Source organism: Mauremys mutica, chromosome 3 (assembly GCF_020497125.1).
Source record: "Mauremys mutica isolate MM-2020 ecotype Southern chromosome 3, ASM2049712v1, whole genome shotgun sequence".
In the NCBI taxonomy this organism is placed as follows: domain Eukaryota; kingdom Metazoa; phylum Chordata; order Testudines; family Geoemydidae; genus Mauremys; species Mauremys mutica.
Window position 1 is genome coordinate 192184688 of NC_059074.1, and position 21343 is coordinate 192206030.

The window sequence follows — 21343 nt, forward strand, 5'->3', positions numbered from 1 at the left end:
AGGAGACACCCGGTAGGGTGGTGTTCTAATTGGGTGAGCATTACCTGTGTCAATGTAGTGGTATGCTCGTTCAGTCCGTCCTGGGGTGGCTGAGAATAAGGGGGTGAAGCGGGTGCACAGCTCCTTGATCTGTTGCCGCTGTAGACGTTCCAGGGTTGAGGAGAGGTTCACCTCTTCCACGCCACCATCACTTTTCCCTTCGTAGTAGACACCTTCAGGCCACTCAGCGTCGTCTCCTCCCTGGGCTGTAAACTGACAAACCTGTAATTCTCTGGAATAAAAGGACTTTAGAGAGTTAACATGGTACACTTTAGGCTTTAGGGAGGAATTAGGAAATGCTATGAGGTAGTTAACAGCTCCCAGGCGCTCCTGGACCGTGAATGGTCCTTCCCATGACACTTCCATCTTATGGGCCTGTTGCGCCTTCAAGACCATAACCTGGTCTCCTACCCTGAAGGAACGTTCTCTGGTATGTCTATCATACCAGGCCTTTTGCTCTGCTTGAGCATCCTTTAGGTTTTCTTTAGCCAGGGCTAAAGAGTGTCACAGGGTGTTTTGTAGGTTGCTTACAAAGTCCAGAATGTTAGTTCCTGGAGAAGGCATAAACCCCTCCCATTGCTGCTTCGCCAACTGTAATGGCCCCTTAACCTCGTGGCCATACACAAGCTCGAATGGTGAGAACCCTAAACTGGGATGTGGTACAGCCCTGTAGGCAAACAGCAACTGCTGCAACACTAGATCCCAATCATCGGAGTGTTCATTTACGAATTTACGGATCATGGCCCCCAAAGTTCCATTAAACCTTTCCACCAGGCCATTGGTTTGGTGGTGGTACGGGGTGGCAACCAAGTGATTCACCCCATGAGCTTCCCACAGGTCTTTCATGGCCCCTGACAGGAAATTTGTTCCCGAATCTGTAAGAATGTCGGAGGGCCAACCTACCCTGGCAAAAATGTCAGTTAAGGCCTGGCACACAGTTTTAGCCCTGGTGTTGCTTAGAGCTACTGCTTCCAGCCATCTGGTAGCAAAGTCCACAAAAGTCAGTATGTATTGTTTTCCTCTGGGGGTCTTCTTTGGGAAAGGACCCATAATATCCACAGCTACTCGCTGAAATGGGACCTCAATTATGGGGAGTGGCTGGAGAGGGGCCTTGACTTGGTCTTGGGGCTTTCCTACCTTTTGGCATACCTCACAAGACCAGAAATAATTGGCAACGTCCTTGCCCATCCCCTCCCAGTGGAAGGACTTCCCCAACCTGTCCTTGGTTCTGTTCACCCTAGAATGACCACTGGGATGATCATGGGCCAAGCTTAAGAGCTTTTCCCGGTACTTAGTTGGAACTACCAACTGTTTTTGAGGATGCCAGCCTTCCTGGTGTCCACCAGAAAGAATCTCCTTATATAAAAGTCCTTGTTCTACAACCAACTGGGATCGGTTAGAAGAGCTGAGAGGCGGTGGGTTGCTCCGTGCCACCGCCCAAGCTTTCTTAAGGCTGTCATCTGCTTCCTGCTCAGTCTGGAACTGTTCCCTTGAGGCTGGAGACACCAGTTCCTCCGTAGACTGTGGACTTGGGCTTGGTCCCTCTGGAAGCAATGTAGGTGATGAGGTTGGTTCCGTTGACTATGAACCGCTCTCCGCTGGTGCACTAGATGATATTTCAGGCTCTGGCTGAGCCTCTTGGGTAGGGTTGTCTGCTGCTTCTGCCAGTTTAGGCCCGCTGGCGCCCTCTGGCGATGGGGTTGGAGACGGGTTTGCAAGCGCTGGCGTCAGTGCTGGCAATGGTTCTGCCGCTGGTTGTTCTTCCAGTTCCGGTTCTGGGACTGGATGTACTATGGCTGTTGTAGTTGTTGGCATGGGATCCGGTTCCACCACCTCTGTCTGGGTCTCTGGTAACATAGACGGGGCCCTGGTGGACGGCTCAGGAACAGGGATGGGAGTGGAAGCTTGTTTGGCCTGGCTGCGGGTGACCACTCCCCCCCTCTTGGCCAGCTTCACATGGTTGGCCAAGACTTCCCCCAGTAGCATGGGGATGAAAGAATTGTCATAGACAGCAAAAGTCCACTTTCCTGACCAGCCCTTGTACTGGACAGGCAATTCAGCTGTAGGTAAGGTTACAGATTTTGATATGAATGGAGAAATTGTGATTTGGACCTCTGGGTTGATGAATTTTGGGTCCACTAAGAACCGGTGGATAACTGACACGTGTGCTCCTGTGTCTCTCCACGCGGTAACCTTCTTCCCGCCCACTCTCAAGGTTTCCCTGCACTCCGGGGGTATTTGAGAGATATCTGGGTCTGGGGATCCTTGGCGTGATGATGGTGTAATGGACTGTACTCGATTGGGGTTCTTGAGGCAGTTGGCCTTTATATGTCCCAGTTCATTACATTTAAAACATCTCCCGGCTGACAGGTCACTGGGCCGAGGTGGGTTGCTGGAGGTAGTCTGAGGCTTCCCTTGGGTTGTAGCTGGGGTCTCGGTTGGCCCCCGGTGGTAGGGTTTATTGTCAGCTTGCCCCTTGTTATATTCACTCCCCTTGATAGTAGCTTTTTTCTTTTCTGCTAGGTCCACCCATCTGCCTCCAATCTCCCCTGCCTCTGTTACATCTTTGGGCTCTCTATCTAGGACGTACCATTCTATTTCCTCAGGAACACCATCTAAGAACTGTTCCATTTGCATCAGGTGGGCCAGGTCTTCTAGAGATTGAATCTTTAGTCCTGACATTGATGCATTCCAATTTTTTCTAATGTAGTAGGCGTGTCTGGGGAATGACACATCTGGTTTCCACTTTAGGGCTCTGAACCGCCGACGGGCATGTTCAGGTGTTAGCCCCATCCTGATTCTGGCCTTTGTTTGAAACAGTTTATAATTGTTCATGTTTTCCTTAGGCATTTCAGCTGCCACCTCTGCTAAGGGTCCACTGAGCAGTGGACTCAGCTCTATCATGTACTGGTCTTCAGGGATGCGGTACCCATGGCAGGTCCTTTCAACATTTTCCAAGAAGGCCTCAGTGTCATCACCTGCCATGTAGGTGGGAAATTTCCTGGGATGGGGAACAGTGCCTGGAGAAGGGTTGATAGGATTGGCTGGAACATTCTGCTTAGCATTTTCTAATTCCAGTTCTTTCTCTTTTAACTCCATTTGTCTCCTGTGGTCAGCCTCTGCCTTGGTCATTTGTGCATTAATTAGTTCCATCTGTCTCTGATGTTCTTTGTCTTTTTCTGCGGCTTCCAGTCTAGCCAGTTCGAGTTTGTCACGTGTTTCACTGCTACTCATGTTTGTGTGCCTTCTGGTGCTGGCCACACCCCTCTGCAGTCAGTGAACTGTGTTGCTTGGTTCAGTTGCTTGGGTTACAAGTTCCTACCTTTTCTATCACCGACTGAATAAAAAGAAAACAAAACTTTTCATTTGCAAATGTGTAGCTGGTTGTTCGCTGACAGAGAACCAGAAAATCTGGTTTTGTAACTTGTCTCTGGCAAACTGCTAATGCTCTCTCAGTGGGGGTCCTTCCTAACAAGCCTCGTTAGAAAACCCTAATACCTCTTCCCAAGCTGTTTTTCCAAACAGCCAAAAAGGACAAACTTCTCTGCTTTGGTTTCTAAAAAAAAATCTCCCCCTGCTAGACTGCTTTCCTGCTGTAGAAGGAGAAACAGCTCTCAATAGCTCTTAACACATCCCACCACTGCCTATCATGTCATAGGTTTATTCCCCACTTTGAACTTTAGTGTTCACAACGTGGGAACCTGCATGGACTCCTCTAAACTAAAATCCTAGTTTAGACCTGGTAAAGCTGCCACCAACTAGAAATTCCAGTGTCTAGTACACTCCCTGTTCCCCCAAAACTTTCCCTGGGAACACAGATCCAAACTCCTTGAATCTCAACACAAAGGGAAATAAACCATTCCCCCCACCTTCTTTCCCCCTCCCCTTCCCCAGAAAATACAACCAAGGGTATGTCTACACTACAAGAGTAGTTCGATTTAAGTTAGGTCGAATTTGTGGATTCGACCTTATGAATTGGAACTTGTGTATCCACACTAAGGACACTAATTCGACTTTGTGAGTCCACACTAACGGGGCAAGCGTCGACTTTGGAAGCGGTGCACTGTGGGAAGCTATCCCACAGTTCCCGCAGTCCCCCCTGCCCATTGGAATGCTGGGTAGAGCCCCCAATGCCTGCTGGGGGAAAAATGTGTCGAGGGTGGTTTTGGGTAACTGTTGTCATTCAACCGTCACTCCCGCCCTCTCTCCCTGAAAGCGCCGGCGGGAAATCTGTTACCGCACTTTTCTGGTCAGTGACAGCGCGGACACCACAGCACTGCGAGCATGGAGCCCGCTGCGATCATCGCTGCACTTATGGCTGTTGTCAACTCCTCGCACCTTATCGTCCACCTCTTCCACAGTCAGCTGCTGAGAAATCGGGCGAGGAGGCTCCGGCAGCGCGGTGAGGACATGAAGTGTGAGAGTGGCACAGACCTCTCACAAAGCACGGGATCCCGCGCCACAGAGATCATGGTGGCAATGGGTCACGTTCATGCTATGGGACGGCGATTCTGGGCCCGGGAAACAAGCACGGACTGGTGGGACCGCATAGTGCTGCAGGTCTGGGATGAATCACAGTGGCTGCGAAACTTCAGGATGCGTAAGGGCACTTTCCTTGAACTGTGTGACTTGCTGGCCCCTGCCCTGAAGCGCCAGGACACCCGGATGCGAGCAGCCCTGACTATGCAGAAGCGAGTGGCCATAGCCCTCTGGAAACTTGCCACGCCAGACAGCTACCGGTCAGTAGCGAACCACTTTGGCGTGGGAAAATCTACCGTGGGGGTTGCTGTGATGCAAGTAGCCCACGCAATCGTTGACCTACTGCTTTCAAAGGTAGTGACCCTGGGAAATGTCCAGGTCGTCATAGATGGCTTCGCCGCGATGGGATTCCCAAACTGCGGTGGGGCTATAGATGGCACTCACATCCCTATCCTGGGACCGGCCCACCAGGCCAGCCAGTATATTAACCGAAAGGGCTACTTTTCAATGGTGCTTCAAGCACTGGTGGACCATAGGGGACGTTTTACCAACATCTACGTCGGGTGGCCGGGCAAGGCTCATGACGCACGTGTTTTCAGGAACTCTGGTCTGTTTAGACGCCTGCAGGAAGGTATTTTCTTCCCGGACCACAAAATAACTGTTGGGGATGTGGAGATGCCTACAGTGATCCTCGGGGACCCAGCCTACCCGCTAATGCCCTGGCTCATGAAGCCCTATACAGGCGCCCTGGACAGTGACAAGGAGCTCTTCAACTACCGGCTGAGCAAGTGCAGAATGGTGGTGGAGTGTGCTTTCGGACGTCTCAAGGGGAGATGGAGGAGCTTACTGACTCGCTCGGATCTCAGCGAAACCAATATCCCCATTGTTATTGCAGCTTGCTGTGTGCTCCACAATCTCTGTGAGAGCAAGGGGGAGACCTTTATGGTGGGATGGGAGGTTGAGGCAAATCGCCTGGCTGCTGATTACGCTCAGCCAGACACCCGTGCCATTAGAAGAACCCAGCGGGAAGCGCTGTGCATCCGGGAGGCTTTGAAAGCTAGGTTCCTCAGAGAGCAGGGTAACCTATGACTGTCCAGTCTCTTTACAGAGAAGCTGAACCTGCCCCTGTTTCAGTTACTATTCACTTTTTTCAGCGGTTACTTACCCCGTTCACCAGGTTTCCCCCCTTCCAACAGACGTTTAAAAATAAAGTTATTGGAACATTTTTAATTAACAAAGTTTTCTTTACTAACGAATTCGCGTTCAAGGGTTCAAACAGGGACGCAGACTGTGGTGGGTACGGTGTGCAGTTATGTACAGACCGCTTCTACACTCGAGGACTGACAGGCTCCTGCTCCTACAGTGGTCTCTGGGGGGAGGACGGTTACAGGAGGGTGTGCAGGAAGGGGTGGGTTTGCAGGAAGGGGTGAGGGGTGTGTGGGAAGGGTGAGTAGGTGTGGGGGGATGATGGCTCTGGCTGGGGCTCAGGGCATCAGAGAGGTTCATGGCTAGGGTGGAAGGGCATGGTAAGGGCAGCCTGCCTTGCCATTTGTGGATGCCAGGCGCTCGGACCCTGGGGCAACATACACCTCCCAGACTGACCTGGGGCAGCAGACACCTCGCAGAGTGACCCGGGTGCCTAGTGACTGCACTCTGTGTGTGACCTGCTGTTGATCCTGCCCCCATGTCTGTACCCTGTTAATGGTGGCTGTCCTATGCAATTAACAAACCCCTCCCCCCCCTTCACACAAAGTCTTCTGCAAAGAAACATGACGGAAACAGTAATGAACAGCAAACTATTTTTAATACTCAACTACACAGTTGGGGGATGAAACTGGGATTTGGGATCGGGTGAGCCAGGAAGGGAAGCAATTCTCATACTTTAGGGAATGAGAGCTGTTTGGTACATGAGCGCTCTGCTGGGGTGGAGTGACAGTTTTCACGGCCCCTAGCGCCCCTCCTTCTTGTGATTTTGGGTGAGGGGGGGACAGGACTTTGTGGTGGGGGAGGGCGGTTGCAGATACAGTTCAGGGGGGCTCTCTGCTCCTGCCTGCGGTCCTGCAGAACATCCACAAGGCGCCGGAGCATGTCCGTTTGCTCCCTCATTAGGCCAAGCAGCGTTTGAGTCGCCTGCTGGTCTTCCTGCCGCCACCTGTCCTCCCGTTCGCTGTGTGAGCGCTGCTGCTGAGAGAGGGTCTCCCTCCACTGGCTCTGCTGGGCCGCCTCGGCTCTGGAGCAGGCCATCAGTTCAGCGAACATCTCGTCCCGAGTCTTTTTCTTTCGCCGCCTAATCTGCGCCAGCCTCTGTGAGGGGGATGCCGGGGCAGTTCGGGAAAGAGCCGCAGCTGTGTGATGGGAAAAAGGAAGTGATTTCCTTGAAAAGATACATGTTTGCGAACACTGAACACAGTCTACTCAGTTTCTGTGAACAAGACCATACTGGGCACCTAATCTCATGTGCTCTCAGGACAAGTTCGAATTTTCGGCATTCGCTTTCATTGCCTGGGGTCTTGCACTGGAGATCGGACAAGCAGGGCAGGACAGCAGAATCCGTGTAGCAGCCAGGCCTGGTAAGCCGTAAACTTTAGGCTGCTTAACAGTTAATGGATAGCAGTGCCCTCCTGCTGCAGGCAATCTGGAAAGCATAAAGTCTGACCCTGTTCCAGCCCCTCGCGGCTGCCCCCGGGAAAGATCCCTGTATGCTTTTCCTCTGCAGCCTCCAACACGTGGCTGTTAAACGACGGTCATTGTTATGCAAAGGAAAAGTCAAGCATTCACAATAGTAACATTAAAGTAATTCCCCTAATTAGATGCAGCAGTCGCCGAGCGAGATCACCCTGAGGCGGGTCACCAGGAGAAACAGAGAGCGCATGCTGCGTGAATCCCTGCACAGACCAGGGCCCTATGCTGTGATGCTGGTCGAGGCAATGCTCCCACTATACCTCAGGATGGCCTGGCGCGGAAGAGTGTGCTTCCACGGAGCACCCAATAAGGCACCTCTCCCCAGGAACCTCCTGCGGAGGCTTTTCGATTACCTCTCCGAGAGCTTCGTGGAACTGTCCCAAGAGGATTTCTGTTCGATCCCTATATGCATTGACCTTCTTTTCATATAGTTTTTATTCCTGTTTTTTAAAAAATAAATGTTTACATGTTTATAGCACTTACCGACTGATCCTTCCCCTGATTCAGAGTCCGGGTTAACGGCCGGGGAGGGTTGGTAGGGGATCTCTGTGAGGGTGATGAAGAGATCCTGGCTGTCGGGGAAAGCAGTATTGTAAGCGCTGTCGCCTGCCTCGTCCTCCACAAACCCTTCCTCATCTTCCCCATCGGCGAACATCGCCGAGAAACTGCCCGTCGACACTATCCCATCCTCAGAGTCCACGGTCACTGGTGGGGCAGTGGTGGCAGACCCACCGAGAATGGCATGCAGTGCCTCGTAGAAGCAGCATGTCTGGGGCTGGGCTCCGGAGCGTCCGTTTGCCGCTTTGATTTTTTGGTAGCCTTGTCTCAGGTCCTTGATTTTCACACGGCACTGCGTTGCATCCCGGCTGTATCCTCTGAGTGCCATGGCTTTGGAGACCTTCTCGTAGGTCTTTGCATTCCGTTTTTTGGAGCGCAGCTCCGAAAGCACAGACTCCTCGCCCCACACAGCGATCAGATCCAAGACTTCCCGGTCAGTCCATGCTGGGGCCCTCTTTCTACTCTGAGATTGCATGGACTCCTCTGCTGGAGAGCTCTGCATCGCTGCCAGTGCTGCTGAGCTCGCCCCGATGTCCAACCAGGAATTGAGATTCAAACTGGCCAGACAGGAAAAGGAATTCAAATTTTCCCGGGGCTTTTCCTGTATGGCTGATCAGAACATCTGAGCTTGGACTGCTGTCCAGAGCGTCAACACAGTGGTGCACTGTGGGATATCTCCCGGAGCTACTAAGTTCGATTTGCATCCACACCTAGCCTAATTCGACATAGACATGTTGAATTTAGCGCTACTCCCCTCGTCGGGGTGGAGTACCGAATTCGAACTAAAGAGCCCTCTAGGTCGAACTAATTAGCATCCTGGTGTGGACGGTTGCACGGTTAAATCGAATTAACGCTGCTAAATTCGAATTAAAGTCCTAGTGTAGACCAGGCCCAAGGGAAGAAATCAATCCGATTCTAAATAACAAAGGATTTTATTAAAAGAAAGAAAGAAAGTACACTATCTCTGTAACACCAGGATGGAAAAATATACAGGGTCTAGCTTATAAACCTGGAGAGGCTTTCTCCCGCTTCCTTTCTCAGAATAATCAAAGTAACAGCAAACAGAAATAAAGATATTTCTCCAGCAACACACAATTGCAAATGCAGAAATTAAATATAAGACTAATCCGCCTTTCTAATACTCACTATACTGGATAGTAGGAAATACTTCAGGAAAACTTGGAGAACTTGGAGATATGTCTGGCCTCTCTTAGATCCAAAAGAGAAGAAAGACCCAAACAAAGAACACAGACAAGGACTTCCCTCCACAGAGATTTGAAATTATCTTGTCCCTTGATTGGTCCTCTGGTCACGTGTTCATCAGGTTACTGCTTGTTAACCCTTTACAGGTAAAAGAGAACTTAACCCTTAACTATCTGTTTATGACACTAGTAAAATCAGTAAAAGGAAAGGAGAAAACTCAAAAGAGGTTCCTCCTCGCCCTCACCTGCGTGAACCCTAATACTCTCTACGTCCACAAAGAGAGACCTCGAGAAGGAGACGTGCTGAAGCAAAGCCACAGGGCTCTCCGAGCTTCCCCATGCCCTGCGCCCCGTCCCGCCTGCCTGATGTCAGCATCTCTCTGTGAGGTCATCACCACCCCACCACCTTTGACCAATAGGCTGAGGACCTGCAAAAGGCCTTTGTGATGTCACCGCCATACCCACTCCTCCCCTGAAGTGCTAATGCCCTGCCGCTGGCCAGACACTTTCAGGGTTTGAGCTCCTCCCTCTGGATCAACCCACTCAATGACTGTTCACTCTAGGAAGCAAGCCGGCTGGACAGTAAAACATCACAGGCTGCTCCCAATGCTACACTCACTTTTTCCAAAATTAGTAGACTTTATGGCCACAAGAGACCTTCAGAGCATCTATTCTAACCCCCTGCATATCACAGGCTTGCTGTATAGCACAAGAGCTACTTTTGGGGCAAACACATTCCACAAAGGCATCTAGTCTTCATTAAATGACATCAAGAGATGGAGAATCCACCACTTTCCTTGGTAGCTTGTTCCTGTGGTGAATCATCCTGGCTGTTGAATAGTTGTGCCTTCTTTGTAATATGAATTTGTCTCTTTTCACCTTCCAGCCATTGGATTTTGTTATGCCTTTCTCTGCCTTTCTCTGTAAATTTGCCCCCACCCCTCTCATTGGGCTCACCTCCAAGATGTAGTGGAGCCTGTCGGCATCTGGGGACTCTGCCAGAAGATTCCCCAGCATGGCATCCAGGAGGTCTGGCAAGACCCTATGCAGATCCTGCAAAGCAAGGGAGAGCCATGGGTCAGAGTTAGGGAAAGTGGGGCTACACCTGCCACAGGATGGGAAGAAGGGTCTCTGGGAAGCACAGGTGAGACCCCCAAACACAGATCTCGGCCTCTCTCATTCACAGCCAGCTGTGCCACATGGTGACCCACCCTGAGCAAGTCTGCTGAGTTCTATTGGAAGGGAGAGGGAGAGGGGACTCCATCAGCATTTTCCTGTCAGCTCCCAGTCCCCCCTGGGCCAGGACTCTCTTTTTCCCCTCAGCTGCTCCGCGGGGGATGCTAGAGGATACAAGCTAGAGCTAGAGCCTTAATTTCCTCTGCCCCCAAGGGAGCCTGGAGAACAGGGATGTGGGCAGGGCCCTCATTGAGGACTTGCTTCCCCAGCTGTTTCAGGATGACAGGAAGGCATGAACCTGGTGCATGGTCCCCTTAAAAGCCCAGGCACCACTGAACCAGGACAAGAAGAACTTGACTCAAGCCATGCTCATTCCCTGCTCTGCCTCTGCCTCCCCAAGAGGAATACTCCTAACCCACAGCCCCTGCAGCAGCAGATCCTACAGCCAGTTGGAGACAGCCAGCCTGCCTACGCCTGGACTCAGGAAGCTGGGATCAGAAGTCACTTACATCAAATTCAGGGAGGCTGATGGTGCATCTGAGCAGGGCTGTGCTGATCCTAATGGCCTTGGCTCTCTCCTGTGACACCCTGGACACAATCCAGTAGTTAATGTGCTGTGGGGAAGGGCTATCTCAGGACCAAAGGGCAGGTGCACGTGCTGTGCAAATGTCACCCGCCTCTCCCCAATCTCCAGGCAGCTGAGACATTGTGCGCAGGGTGGAATATCTGATTCATTCATTGCAGAGCTTTAGAAGGGGGTTGTTGCCCCCAGGGCGATGCTTGTATTCTGCAGGTCACAACCTCTCATTCTCTCTCTAGATTGGAACAGTGTTCGGTGTCGGGGCTGGTACCATCCTCCCTGAACTCCTGATTCCTGAACAGCTCACCAGGGAGGAGACAGACCCCACAGCCCTCCCTTACTCTCAAGTTCTTGGTTGGGTGTATGGAATGAGTGTGAGCACAATCTGCCCCAGGAATCTCAGAGCCCGTCGGAAACAAGGGCTGATTCTCTGGGGTCCTTCTGTTTCTCTAGGAAGGAGCCTGGGACTCTTCTCTGAGGACCATCTTCTGCATCTCACAGGAGGGGTTCAGACTCTCACTCCCCAAGCCAGCCAGGGGCCCTGTGCTTAGTGCGCAACAGAACCAGGCAGAGCTCTGGCTTCAAGTCCCAGCTCCTTCCTCTCCCCTTCAAGGAGGAAGGGCCTGACACTGCATTGCACTGACTGCCCTGACCGAGGACAGGCCACTGGGGACCCAGCTAGGAGGACAGACTGGAAAACGGAGCTAAGAGTTAAGCTAAACTAGCCCCCACCCCTCTCATCGGACTCACCTCCAAGATGTAGTGGAGCCTGTCGGTGCTTGGGGACTCTGCCAGCAGGTTCCCTGGCATGGCATCCAGGAGGTCTGGCAAGACCCTATGCAGATCCTGCACAGGAAGGGAGAGCCATGGGTCAGAGTTAGGGAAAGTGGGGCTACACCTGCCACAGGATGGGAAGAGGCCACTGGTCAGACCCCCAAACACATATCTCGGCCTCTCTCATTCACATCCCACTTCAGGCAATTAGCAAGGATTCATGGCAGGATGACAGCTGGCTCTTCAATCCATGACTTTAGCATGATCTACCTGGCTCTTCAATCCATGACTTTAGCATGATCTACCTGGACTTCTTGGGTGGTGTCCTTCTGCGTGCCCAGGGTGAAGACGGCATGCAGGGCAGCTCGAAGGAGGTGGGTCTCTACCTCTGGCTCAAAGGCAGATGTCATAGTGCTGGCAAGAGAGAGGAGCAGGACAAAAGAAGTAAGAGATGAAGAGAAATCTCGGAGGGATGGAGGAAAAGGTCAAACAAAAAGAATAAACCCTAATGTCCCCAATGACTGATTCTACGGGACAAAATCCCAGGTGAGAAACAAAATTCGGCCACCTTAAACTAGTGTTTTCCATGCCTAGAATTCAGCTGGCACCAGATGCAGCAGACTGAGCAGGTTCCAAACCTCTCGGAGGCTCTTACCTTCTAAACAGGGACGTCTGTTTTCTAGTAAAATCAGTAAAAGGAAAGGAGAAAACTCAAAAGAGGTTCCTCCTCGCCCTCACCTGCGTGAACCCTAATACTCTCTACGTCCTCAAAGAGAGACCTCGAGAAGGAGACTTGCTGAAGCAAAGCCACAGGGCTCTCCGAGCTTCCCCATGCCCTGCGCCCCGTCCCGCCTGCCTGATGTCAGCATCTCTCTGTGAGGTCATCACCACCCCACCACCTTTGACCAATAGGCTGAGGACCTGCAAAAGGCCTTTGTGATGTCACCGCCATACCCACTCCTCCCCTGAAGTGCTAATGCCCTGCCGCTGGCCAGACACTTTCAGGGTTTGAGCTCCTCCCTCTGGATCAACCCACTCAATGACTGTTCACTCTAGGAAGCAAGCCGGCTGGACAGTAAAACATCACAGGCTGCTCCCAATGCTACACTCACTTTTTCCAAAATTAGTAGACTTTATGGCCACAAGAGACCTTCAGAGCATCTATTCTAGCCCCCTGCATATCACAGGCTTGCTGTATAGCACAATAGCTACTTTTTGGGCAAACACATTCCACAAAGGCATCTATTCTTCATTAAATGACATCAAGAGATGGAGAATCCAGCACTTTCCTTGGTAGCTTGTTCCTGTGGTGAATCATCCTGGCTGTTGTATAGTTGAGCCTTCTTTGTAATATGAATTTGTCTCTTTTCACCTTCCAGCCATTGGATCTTGTTATGCCTTTCTCTGCCTTTCTCTGTAAATTTGCCCCCACCCCTCTCATTGGGCTCACCTCCAAGATGTAGTGGAGCCTGTCGGCATCTGGGGACTCTGCCAGCAGGTTCCCCAGCATGGCATCCAGGAGGTCTGGCAAGACCCTATGCAGATCCTGCAAAGCAAGGGAGAGCCATGGGTCAGAGTTAGGGAAAGTGGGGCTACACCTGCCACAGGATGGGAAGAAGGGTCTCTGGAAAGCACTGGTGAGACCCCCAAACACAGATCTCTGCCTCTCTCAAATTCACAGCCAGCTGTGCCACATGGTTACCCAGCCTGTTCAATTCTGCTGAGTTCTAATGGAAGGGAGAGGGAGAGGGGACTCTGTTGGTGTCCCTAGGCCTAAGTAAACCAAAGTTGTGACTTTGGGCCTGAATATACCAAAGTTCTTCCATGCTGTAAACTTTAACCAGCCTAAGATGCTAATAAACAGCAAGCAAAATTTGTAACTGTCAGCGTTCTTAGCTTGCAGCTGCAGGACAGTTTGAAACAGCAAAAAAGCGGCGGGGAGGCGGGGGAGAAGGGGGAGGAAAGTTTGCATGCGTCTGTGCTGTGAAGGCCATAGATAAATATGCGAATGAGAACAGTTCTAACAAGCTACATTATAGTGTTAAGTGTAACTGTTGCCAGGGGGGAGGGAAAAAGGGGGAAAAACAAGGGGGGTATAAATGCTGGGACCCCGCCTGCATACAGGTGTGCAGGATTTGAGAATGCTTTTTCTCCCTGGCACCTTTTTTGAGCTCAAATAAACTTGGTTTGCTTCTCCACCCTGGTGTGTTAATTAGTGCGACGCACACTGGGCAACGAACCCCGCTGTTGCTCCTCCTCGGGCCCTTTGAGCTGGCAACAACTCCATCAGCATTTTCCTGTCAGCTCCCAGTCCCCCCTGGGCCAGGACTCTCTTTTTCCCCTCAGCCGCTCTGCGGGGGATGCTAGAGGATACAAGCTAGAGCTAGAGCCTTAATTTCCTCTGCCCCCAAGGGAGCCTGGAGAACAGGGATGTGGGCAGGGCCCTCATTGAGGACTTGCTTCCCCAGCTGTTTCAGAATGACAGGAAGGCATGAACCTGGAGCATGGTCCCCTTAAAAGCCCAGTCACCACTTAACCAGGATAAGAAGAACTTAACTCAAGCCATGCTCATTTCCAGCTCTGCCTCTGCCTCCCCAAGAGGAATACTCCTAACCCACATCCCCTGCAGCAGCAGATCCTACAGCCAGTTGGAGACAGGCAGCCCGCCTACGCCTGGACTCAGGAAGCTGGGGTCACAAGTCACTTACGTCTAATTCAGGGAGGCTGATGGTGAATCTGAGCAGGGCTGTGCTGATCCTAATGGCCTTGGCTCTCTCCTGCGACACCCTGGACACAATCCAGTAGTTAATGTGCTGTGGGGAAAGGAGACAGCTCAGGACCAATGGGCAGGTGCACGTGTTGTGCAAATGTCACCCGCCTCTCCCCAATCTCCAGTGGGCTGAGACATTGTGCGCAGGGTGGAATACCTGATTCATTTATTGCAGAGCTTTAGAAGGGGGTTGTTGCTCCCAGGGCGATGCTTGTTTTCTGCAGATCACAACCTCTCATTCTCTCTCTAGATTGGAACAGTGTTCGGTGTCGGGGCTGGTACCATCCTCCCTGAACTCCTGATTCCTGAACAGCTCACCAGGGAGGAGACAGACCCCTCACCCCTCCCTTGCTCTCAAGGTGTATGGAACGGGTGTATGGAATGAGTGTGAGCACAATCCGCCCCAGGAATCTCAGGGCCCATTGGAGAGAAGGGCTTATTCTCTGGGGTCCTTCTGTTTCTCTAGGAAGGAGCCTGGGACTCTTCTCTGAGGACCATCTTCTGCATCTCACAGGAGGGCCTCTTATGCTGGCCACACCCCTCTGCAGTCAGTGAACTGTGTTGCTTGGTTCAGTTGCTTGGGTTACAAGTTCCTACCTTTTCTATCACCGACTGAATAAAAAGAAAACAAAACTTTTCATTTGCAAATGTGTAGCTGGTTGTTCGCTGACAGAGAACCAGAAAATCTGGTTTTGTAACATGTCTCTGGCAAACTGCTAATGCTCTCTCAGTGGGGCACCTTCCTAACAAGCCTTGTTAGAAAACCCTAATACCTCTTCCCAAGCTCTTTTTCCAAACAGCCAAAAAGGACAAACTTCTCTGCTTTGGTTTCTAAAAAGAAATCTCCCCCTGCTAGCCTGCTTTCCTGCTGTAGAAGGAGAAACAGCTCTTAATAGCTCTTAACACATCCCACCACTGCCTATCATGTCATAGGTTTATTCCCCACTTTGAACTTTAGCGTTCACAACATGGGGACCTGCATGGACTCCTCTAAACTAAAATCCTAGTTTAGACCTGGTAAAGCTGCCACCAACTAGAAATTCCAGTGTCTAGTACTCTCCCCTTTCCCCCAAAACTTTCCCTGGGAACACAGATCCAAACTCCTTGAATCTCAACACAAAAGGAAATAAACCATTCCCCCCACCTTCTTTCCCTCTCCCCTTCCCCAGAAAATACAACCAAGGGAAAAAATTAATCCGATTCTAAATAACAAAGGATTTTATTAAAAGAAAGAAAGAAAGTACACTATCTCTGTAACACCAGGATGGAAAAAATATACAGGGTCTAGCTTATAAACCTGGAGAGGCTTTCCCCCCGCCCCTCCTTTCTCAGAATAATCAAAGTAACAGCAAACAGAAATAAAGATATTTCTCCAGCAACACACAATTGCAAATGCAGAAATTAAATATAAGACTAATCTGCCTTTCTAATACTCACTATACTGGATAGTAGGAAATACTTCAGGAAAACTTGGAGAAATTGGAGATATGTCTGGCCTCTCTTAGATCCAAAAGAGAACAAAGAACCAAACAAAGAACACAGACAAAGACTTCCCTCCACAGAGATTTGAAATTATCTTGTCCCTTGATTGGTCCTCTGGTCACGTGTTCATCAGGTTACTGCTTGTTAACCCTTTACAGGTAAAAGAGACCTTAACCCTTAACTATCTATTTATGACTCTAGTAAAATCAGTAAAAGGAAAGGAGAAAACTCAAAAGAGGTTCCTCCTCGCCCTCACCTGTGTGAACCCTAATACTCTCTACGTCCTCAAAGAGAGACCTCGAGAAGGAGACTTGCTGAAGCAAAGCCACAGGGCTCTCCGAGCTTTCCCTAGCCCTGCACCCTGTCCCGCCTGCCTGATGTCAGCATCTCTCTGTGAGGTCATCACCACCCCACCACCTTTGACCAATAGGCTGAGGACCTGCAAAAGGCCTTTGTGATGTCACTGCCATACCCACTCCTCCCCTGAAGTGCTAATGCCCTGCCGCTGGCCAGACACTTTCAGGGTTTGAGCTCCTCCCTCTGGATCAACCCACTCAATGACTGTTCACTCTAGGAAGCAAGCCGGCTGGACAGTAAAACATCACAGGCTGCTCCCAATGCTACACTCACTTTTTCCAAAATTAGTAGACTTGATGGCCACAAGAGACCTTCAGAGCATCTATTCTAGCCCCCTGCATATCACAGGCTTCATGTATAGCACAATAGCTACTTTTGGGGCAAACACATTCCACAAAGGCATCTAGTCTTCATTAAATGACATCAAGAGATGGAGAATCCACCACTTTCCTTGGTAGCTTGTTCCTGTGGTGAATCATCCTGGCTTTTGAATAGTTGTGCCTTCTTTGTAATATGAATTTGTCTCTTTTCACCTTCCAGCCATTGGATCTTGTTATGCCTTTCTCTGTAAATTTGCCCCCACCCCTCTCATCGGGCTCACCTCCAAGATGTAGTGGAGCCTGTCGGTGCCTGGGGACTCTGCCAGAAGATTCCCCAGCATGGCATCCAGGAGGTCTGGCAAGACCCTATGCAGATCCTGCAAAGCAAGGGAGAGCCATGGGTCAGAGTTAGGGAAAGTGGGGCTACACCTGCCACAGGATGGGAAGAGGGGTCTCTGGGAAGCACTGGTGAGACCCCCAAACACAGATCTCGGCCTCTCTCATTCACAGCCAGCTGTGCCACATGCTGACCCAGCCTGGGCAATTCTGCTGAGTTCTAATGGGAGGGAGAGGGAGAGGGGACTCCATCAGCATTTTCCTGTCAGCTCCCGGTCCCCACTGGGCCAGGACTCTCTTTTTCCCCTCAGCCACTCCGCGGGGGATGCTAGAGGATACAAGCTAGAGCTAGAGCCTTAATTTCCTCTGCCCCCAAGGGAGCCTGGAGAACAGGGATGTGGGCAGGGCCCTCATTGAGGACTTGCTTCCCCAGCTGTTTCAGGATGACAGAAAGGCATGAACCTGGAGCATGGTCCCCTTAAAAGCCTAGTCACCACTTAACCAGGACAAGAAGAACTTGACTCAAGCCAAGCTCATTCCCTGCTCTGCCTCTGCCTCCCCAAGAGGAACACTCCTAACCCACAGCCCCTGCAGCAGCAGATCCTACAGCCAGTTGGAGACAGGCAGCCCGCCTACGCCTGGACTCAGGAAGCTGGGGTCACAAGTCACTTATGTCAAATTCAGGGAGGCTGATGGTGAATCTGAGCAGGGCTGTGCTGATCCTAATGGCCTTGGCTCTCTCCTGCGACACCCTGGACACAATCCAGTAGTTAATGTGCTGTGGGGAAAGGAGACAGCTCAGGACCAATGGGCAGGTGCACGTGTTGTGCAAATGTCACCCGCCTCTCCCCAATCTCCAGGGGGCTGAGACATTGTGCGCAGGGTGGAATATCTGATTCATTCATTGCAGAGCTTTAGAAGGGGGTTGTTGCCCCCAGGGCGATGCTTGTATTCTGCAGGTCACAACCTCTCATTCTCTCTCTAGATTGGAACAGTGTTCGGTGTCGGGGCTGGTACCATCCTCTCTGAACTCCTGATTCCTGAACAGCTCACCAGGGAGGAGACAGACCTCTCACCCCTCCCTTGCTCTCAAGTCCTTGCTTGGGTGTATGGAATGAGTGTGAGCACAATCCCCCCAGGAATCTCAGGGCCCGTCGGAAAGAAGGGCTTATTCTCTGGGGTCCTTCTGTTTCTCTAGGAAGGAGCCAGGGACTCTTCTCTGAGGACCATCTTCTGCATCTCACAGGAGGGGTTCAGACTCTCACTCCCCAAGCCAGCCAGGGGCCCTGTGGTTAGTGCGCAACAGAACCAGGCAGAGCTCTGGCTTCAAGTCCCAGCTCCTTCCTCTCTCCTTCAAGGAGGAAGGGCCTGACACTGCATTGCACTGACTGCCCTGACCAAGGACAGGCCACTGGAGCTAAGAGTTAAGCTAAAATTGCCCCTACCCGTCTCATCAGGCTCACCTCCAAGATGTAGTGGAGCCTGTCGGTGCCTAGGGACTCTGCCAGCAGGTTCCCCAGCATGGCATCCAGGAGGTCTGGCAAGACCCTATGTTGATCCTGCACAGGAAGGGAGAGCCATGGGTCAGAGTTAGGGAAAGTGGGGCTACACCTGCCACAGGATGGGAAGAGGGGTCTCTGGGAAGCACTGGTGAGACCCCCAATCACATATCTCGGCCTCTCTCATTCACATCCCACTGCAGGCAATTAGCAAGGATTCATGGCAGGATGACAGCTGGCTCTTCAATCCATGTCTTTAGCATGATTTACCTGGACTTCTTGGGTGGTGTCCTTCTGCGTGCTCAGGGTGAAGACGGCATGCAGGGCAGCTCGAAGGTGGGTCTCTACCTCTGGCTCAAAGGGAGGTGTCATGGCAAAAGGCACAGTACAGGACTGTGCAGTGTGGGAGTGGGACTGGCACCAACACGGCTGCGAAACTGCAGGGAACTAGGCAGAGGCTGGAGAGAATGGAAACTGAGGCACCGAGCCCGGGAATGACAAGGCCAAGCTTTCCCAGACAGACAGTGGCAGGGCAGGAATAGTGCCTGTTCCCTGGACTCTGCTGCCCCTCCTGTAGCTGATCCTGAGAGTGAGCCTCTCCCAAAAGCCATTGCTATGTTACTGGAGTGAAAAGAACTGCCCAGCCAGGAGAGAGTGAACCTTCCCACCACCTCTGCCACGGGAGCCACCCTTGGGAGGTGACCTGGGAGCGGGAGGGGCAGTGACTCCCAGCCCTTGGCCTGAGCAGCACCGGGGTTAAGGGAACCGGGTGGGAGGGTCTCGGTACCTGCGGTTGCTCACGGCAATCAGGGAGTTAGCGAGACGCCGCTGCGTGGAGAGTTATCAGGCAGCTCCTCAATGAGCTCCTCTGAGCCCCAAAGGAGACAAAGGAGCGTTTGAGATTCGGGCTTCACTGACACTTCCCAGTGAGGAAATTACACAGCCAGCACCCCACACAGCCAGCAGGATCCCCCCACCTGCCTCCCGCTCCTCCGATTCCTGCCCACTAGTGACCAATCTCAGAATTTCTCCCGTCTCTTCTCCCCAATGTTCAGCCCCAGCAATGCCTGCCCTCAGCTGCCCCTCCAGCACCAGCCATCCCCCATCCATTGGCCCGGGGAGACCCCTGCCCCTCCCAGGTCTCTGTCCTCCCTCCAGCTGCTGGGCGCCGTGTCTCGCTCACCACAATCCTCTCCATCACAGCCACCTTGCAGCAGTGCAACTCCAACGTCTCCTGCCCTCTCTGCTGTGCAGCGAGACACGCGGGGTGGATGGTGTGCAGGAACATGAGCTGCTGGGCCTCATCCTGCACCCACCAGGAGTGGGGTTAGGGAAGAGAGAGCCAGTTAGCCAGGGACCTCTCTGCCCCACCCAAACCAGCTGCAGGACTCAGGCCTGAATGGGGGATAGTGGGGACCCGCCCATTTTCCAAATCACCCACAACTCCTACACAAGCAGGGTCAGGAACTGGGACAGTGCCTGTGGAGGGAGGAGACCCTGGCTGGTGTATGACAAATACCCCCATCTTGGGGATCCCAGATCATGGTGGAGAAAGGTCCCCATTAGGTCTGGTGGATCATCAGAGACAAGATCCTCTGCAGGGGGTCAGGGTGCTGGGAAGGGGCAGGATAATCTCGGTTCCAGCACAGCTGGGGAATGTTTGTACCTTTTCTCGGCCCTGGAGTTGCTCTAGAATGTTTTTGAGAGCAGCCTCCTCTGTGGCCATATCCATCCATTTCTCCTCCTCGTCCTCCGAGTCCCTGGGGGTCCCTGCACCAGGGAGAGAAGGGGACAGGGTGACGCCTGCTGCCACTCGGGGGAAGGACAGGGGCATGGTGGGGCACTGTTCCCCCTTCCCACCTCCAGGACCCACGGCAGATTGGGACCCACACTCCCCCCTCTCAGTGATGCCTTCAGCCCCCAACTCCTTCAGGAGCCCATAGCAAAGAGGCCCCCACACACTGTCCTGGACTCCCTAGGAGGTGTCTTCCCCTCCCCCCACCCAACTGGAGCATCAAGGACCAAAGTGGCAGCATCTACTGTCAGTGGGGTTCACGTGGCTCAGGCCAGACACCTGGGCTGGGGACCCACCTCCATAGCACTGGTCAAGTGCCTGGGCCCAGGGTGTTCACAGCCCCCTCCTCACCCCTCCCTGAGCCCAGCCTGGCCCCTCACCTGGAACAAAGCAGCGGCGCCCATCGGCCTTGCTGCTGCCTGAGTCCCAGGCGCTGCCGCTGTCCCCTGGGGAGCAGGCCGAGCTGCTGGTGCTGGGACAGGGATCCTCCACCTCCTGCCCTGGGGAGGCTGGAAGATCCTCAGTGACTGGGCAGGGCGATGCCTCCTGCTGGGAATTAGGGCTGGGCTCTTGGGGCCGCTGGGTCCCACACAACAAGCCCCAGAGCCACCCTGCCCGGCTCCCCTTCTGGGCTGAGTCCTGCCTGCCCAGCCGCATCCTGGGCCAGCTCCATTTCGGCCTGGCCGGTGCCTCTCCCACCTCGGCACCTGCGCCAGGAGCAGGCTTCCTCTGCCAGAAGGCTGGGCACTTCCACCTCCTGGCCCGGCTGGGAGCTTCTTCCCCACCTGCGGGGACGGAGGGGCCGCTCTGCTCCTGGGGAAGATGGCAGCTGCCTCCCTCAGGCTCTGGGACCACCTGCAGAGCCTTCTTCCTGAACATCCTCAGGAGCCTGGACATCCTGGAACCAAGCAGGGAGCAGGCGTGAGTCTGGGGTCAAGGCAGCCGCTCACTAACCAGCCTTTTTTGTCCCTCCCCATCCCTGTCCCAGCCAGAGCAGCTCCTTCTCCCCCTACAGGGGTGCAGGGAGTGCAGTCCACACACACGCACAGGAGTTCATTGCATGATCTGCTCCCATGGATTGCAAATCCAATCTCCTCTGGGAGAGATTCTCTCCCCCCTTTCTGCCTCTCCCCAGATAGACAGGGGATGCCACAGAGGAACTCTAATGCCACTCACTTGCTCTAGGTGATGGAGCGATGGATGGCAAATGTTCAGGGTCGCCAGCTGTCCCTCGGCCTCCTCCTCACTCTCCAAGCCCAAGGCAGGCTGGAGAGGATGGTGACCTGAGGAGTTA

At 52.6% G+C, this 21343-nt stretch overlaps 2 protein-coding genes across 4 annotated transcripts in view; both read right to left on the reverse strand.

Moving 5' to 3' along the window:
• Positions 1-18500, reverse strand: part of LOC123365744 — a 93345-nt gene extending 74845 nt beyond the window's left edge. Inside the window, exons 1-4 of one of the 3 annotated variants that reach the window (XM_045008613.1) lie at positions 12229-12650; positions 11796-11904; positions 11467-11562; positions 9918-10013 (exon numbers count right to left, since the gene is read on the reverse strand). In XM_045008613.1, coding sequence (XP_044864548.1) covers positions 9918-10013; positions 11467-11562; positions 11796-11845 — 242 coding nt within the window. In that variant the 5' untranslated portion in view covers positions 11846-11904; positions 12229-12650. Of the gene's footprint in view, positions 1-44; positions 95-9917; positions 10014-11466; positions 11563-11795; positions 11905-12228; positions 12651-18218 lie in introns of those variants that run through there. The other 2 variants (XR_006577726.1, XR_006577723.1) reach the window with 2 other exon arrangements.
• On the reverse strand, positions 12492-20946 carry LOC123366702. The gene is made up of 9 exons (XM_045010346.1): positions 20430-20946; positions 19921-20024; positions 19347-19560; positions 18525-18604; positions 18219-18314; positions 16701-16796; positions 14199-14303; positions 12941-13036; positions 12492-12542 (listed from the first exon to the last, which is right to left on the reverse strand). The coding sequence occupies exons 1-9, from the start codon at positions 20944-20946 to the stop codon at positions 12492-12494; spliced, it is 1359 nt and encodes a 452-aa protein (XP_044866281.1).
• Between the last annotated feature and the right edge of the window lie 397 nt (positions 20947-21343).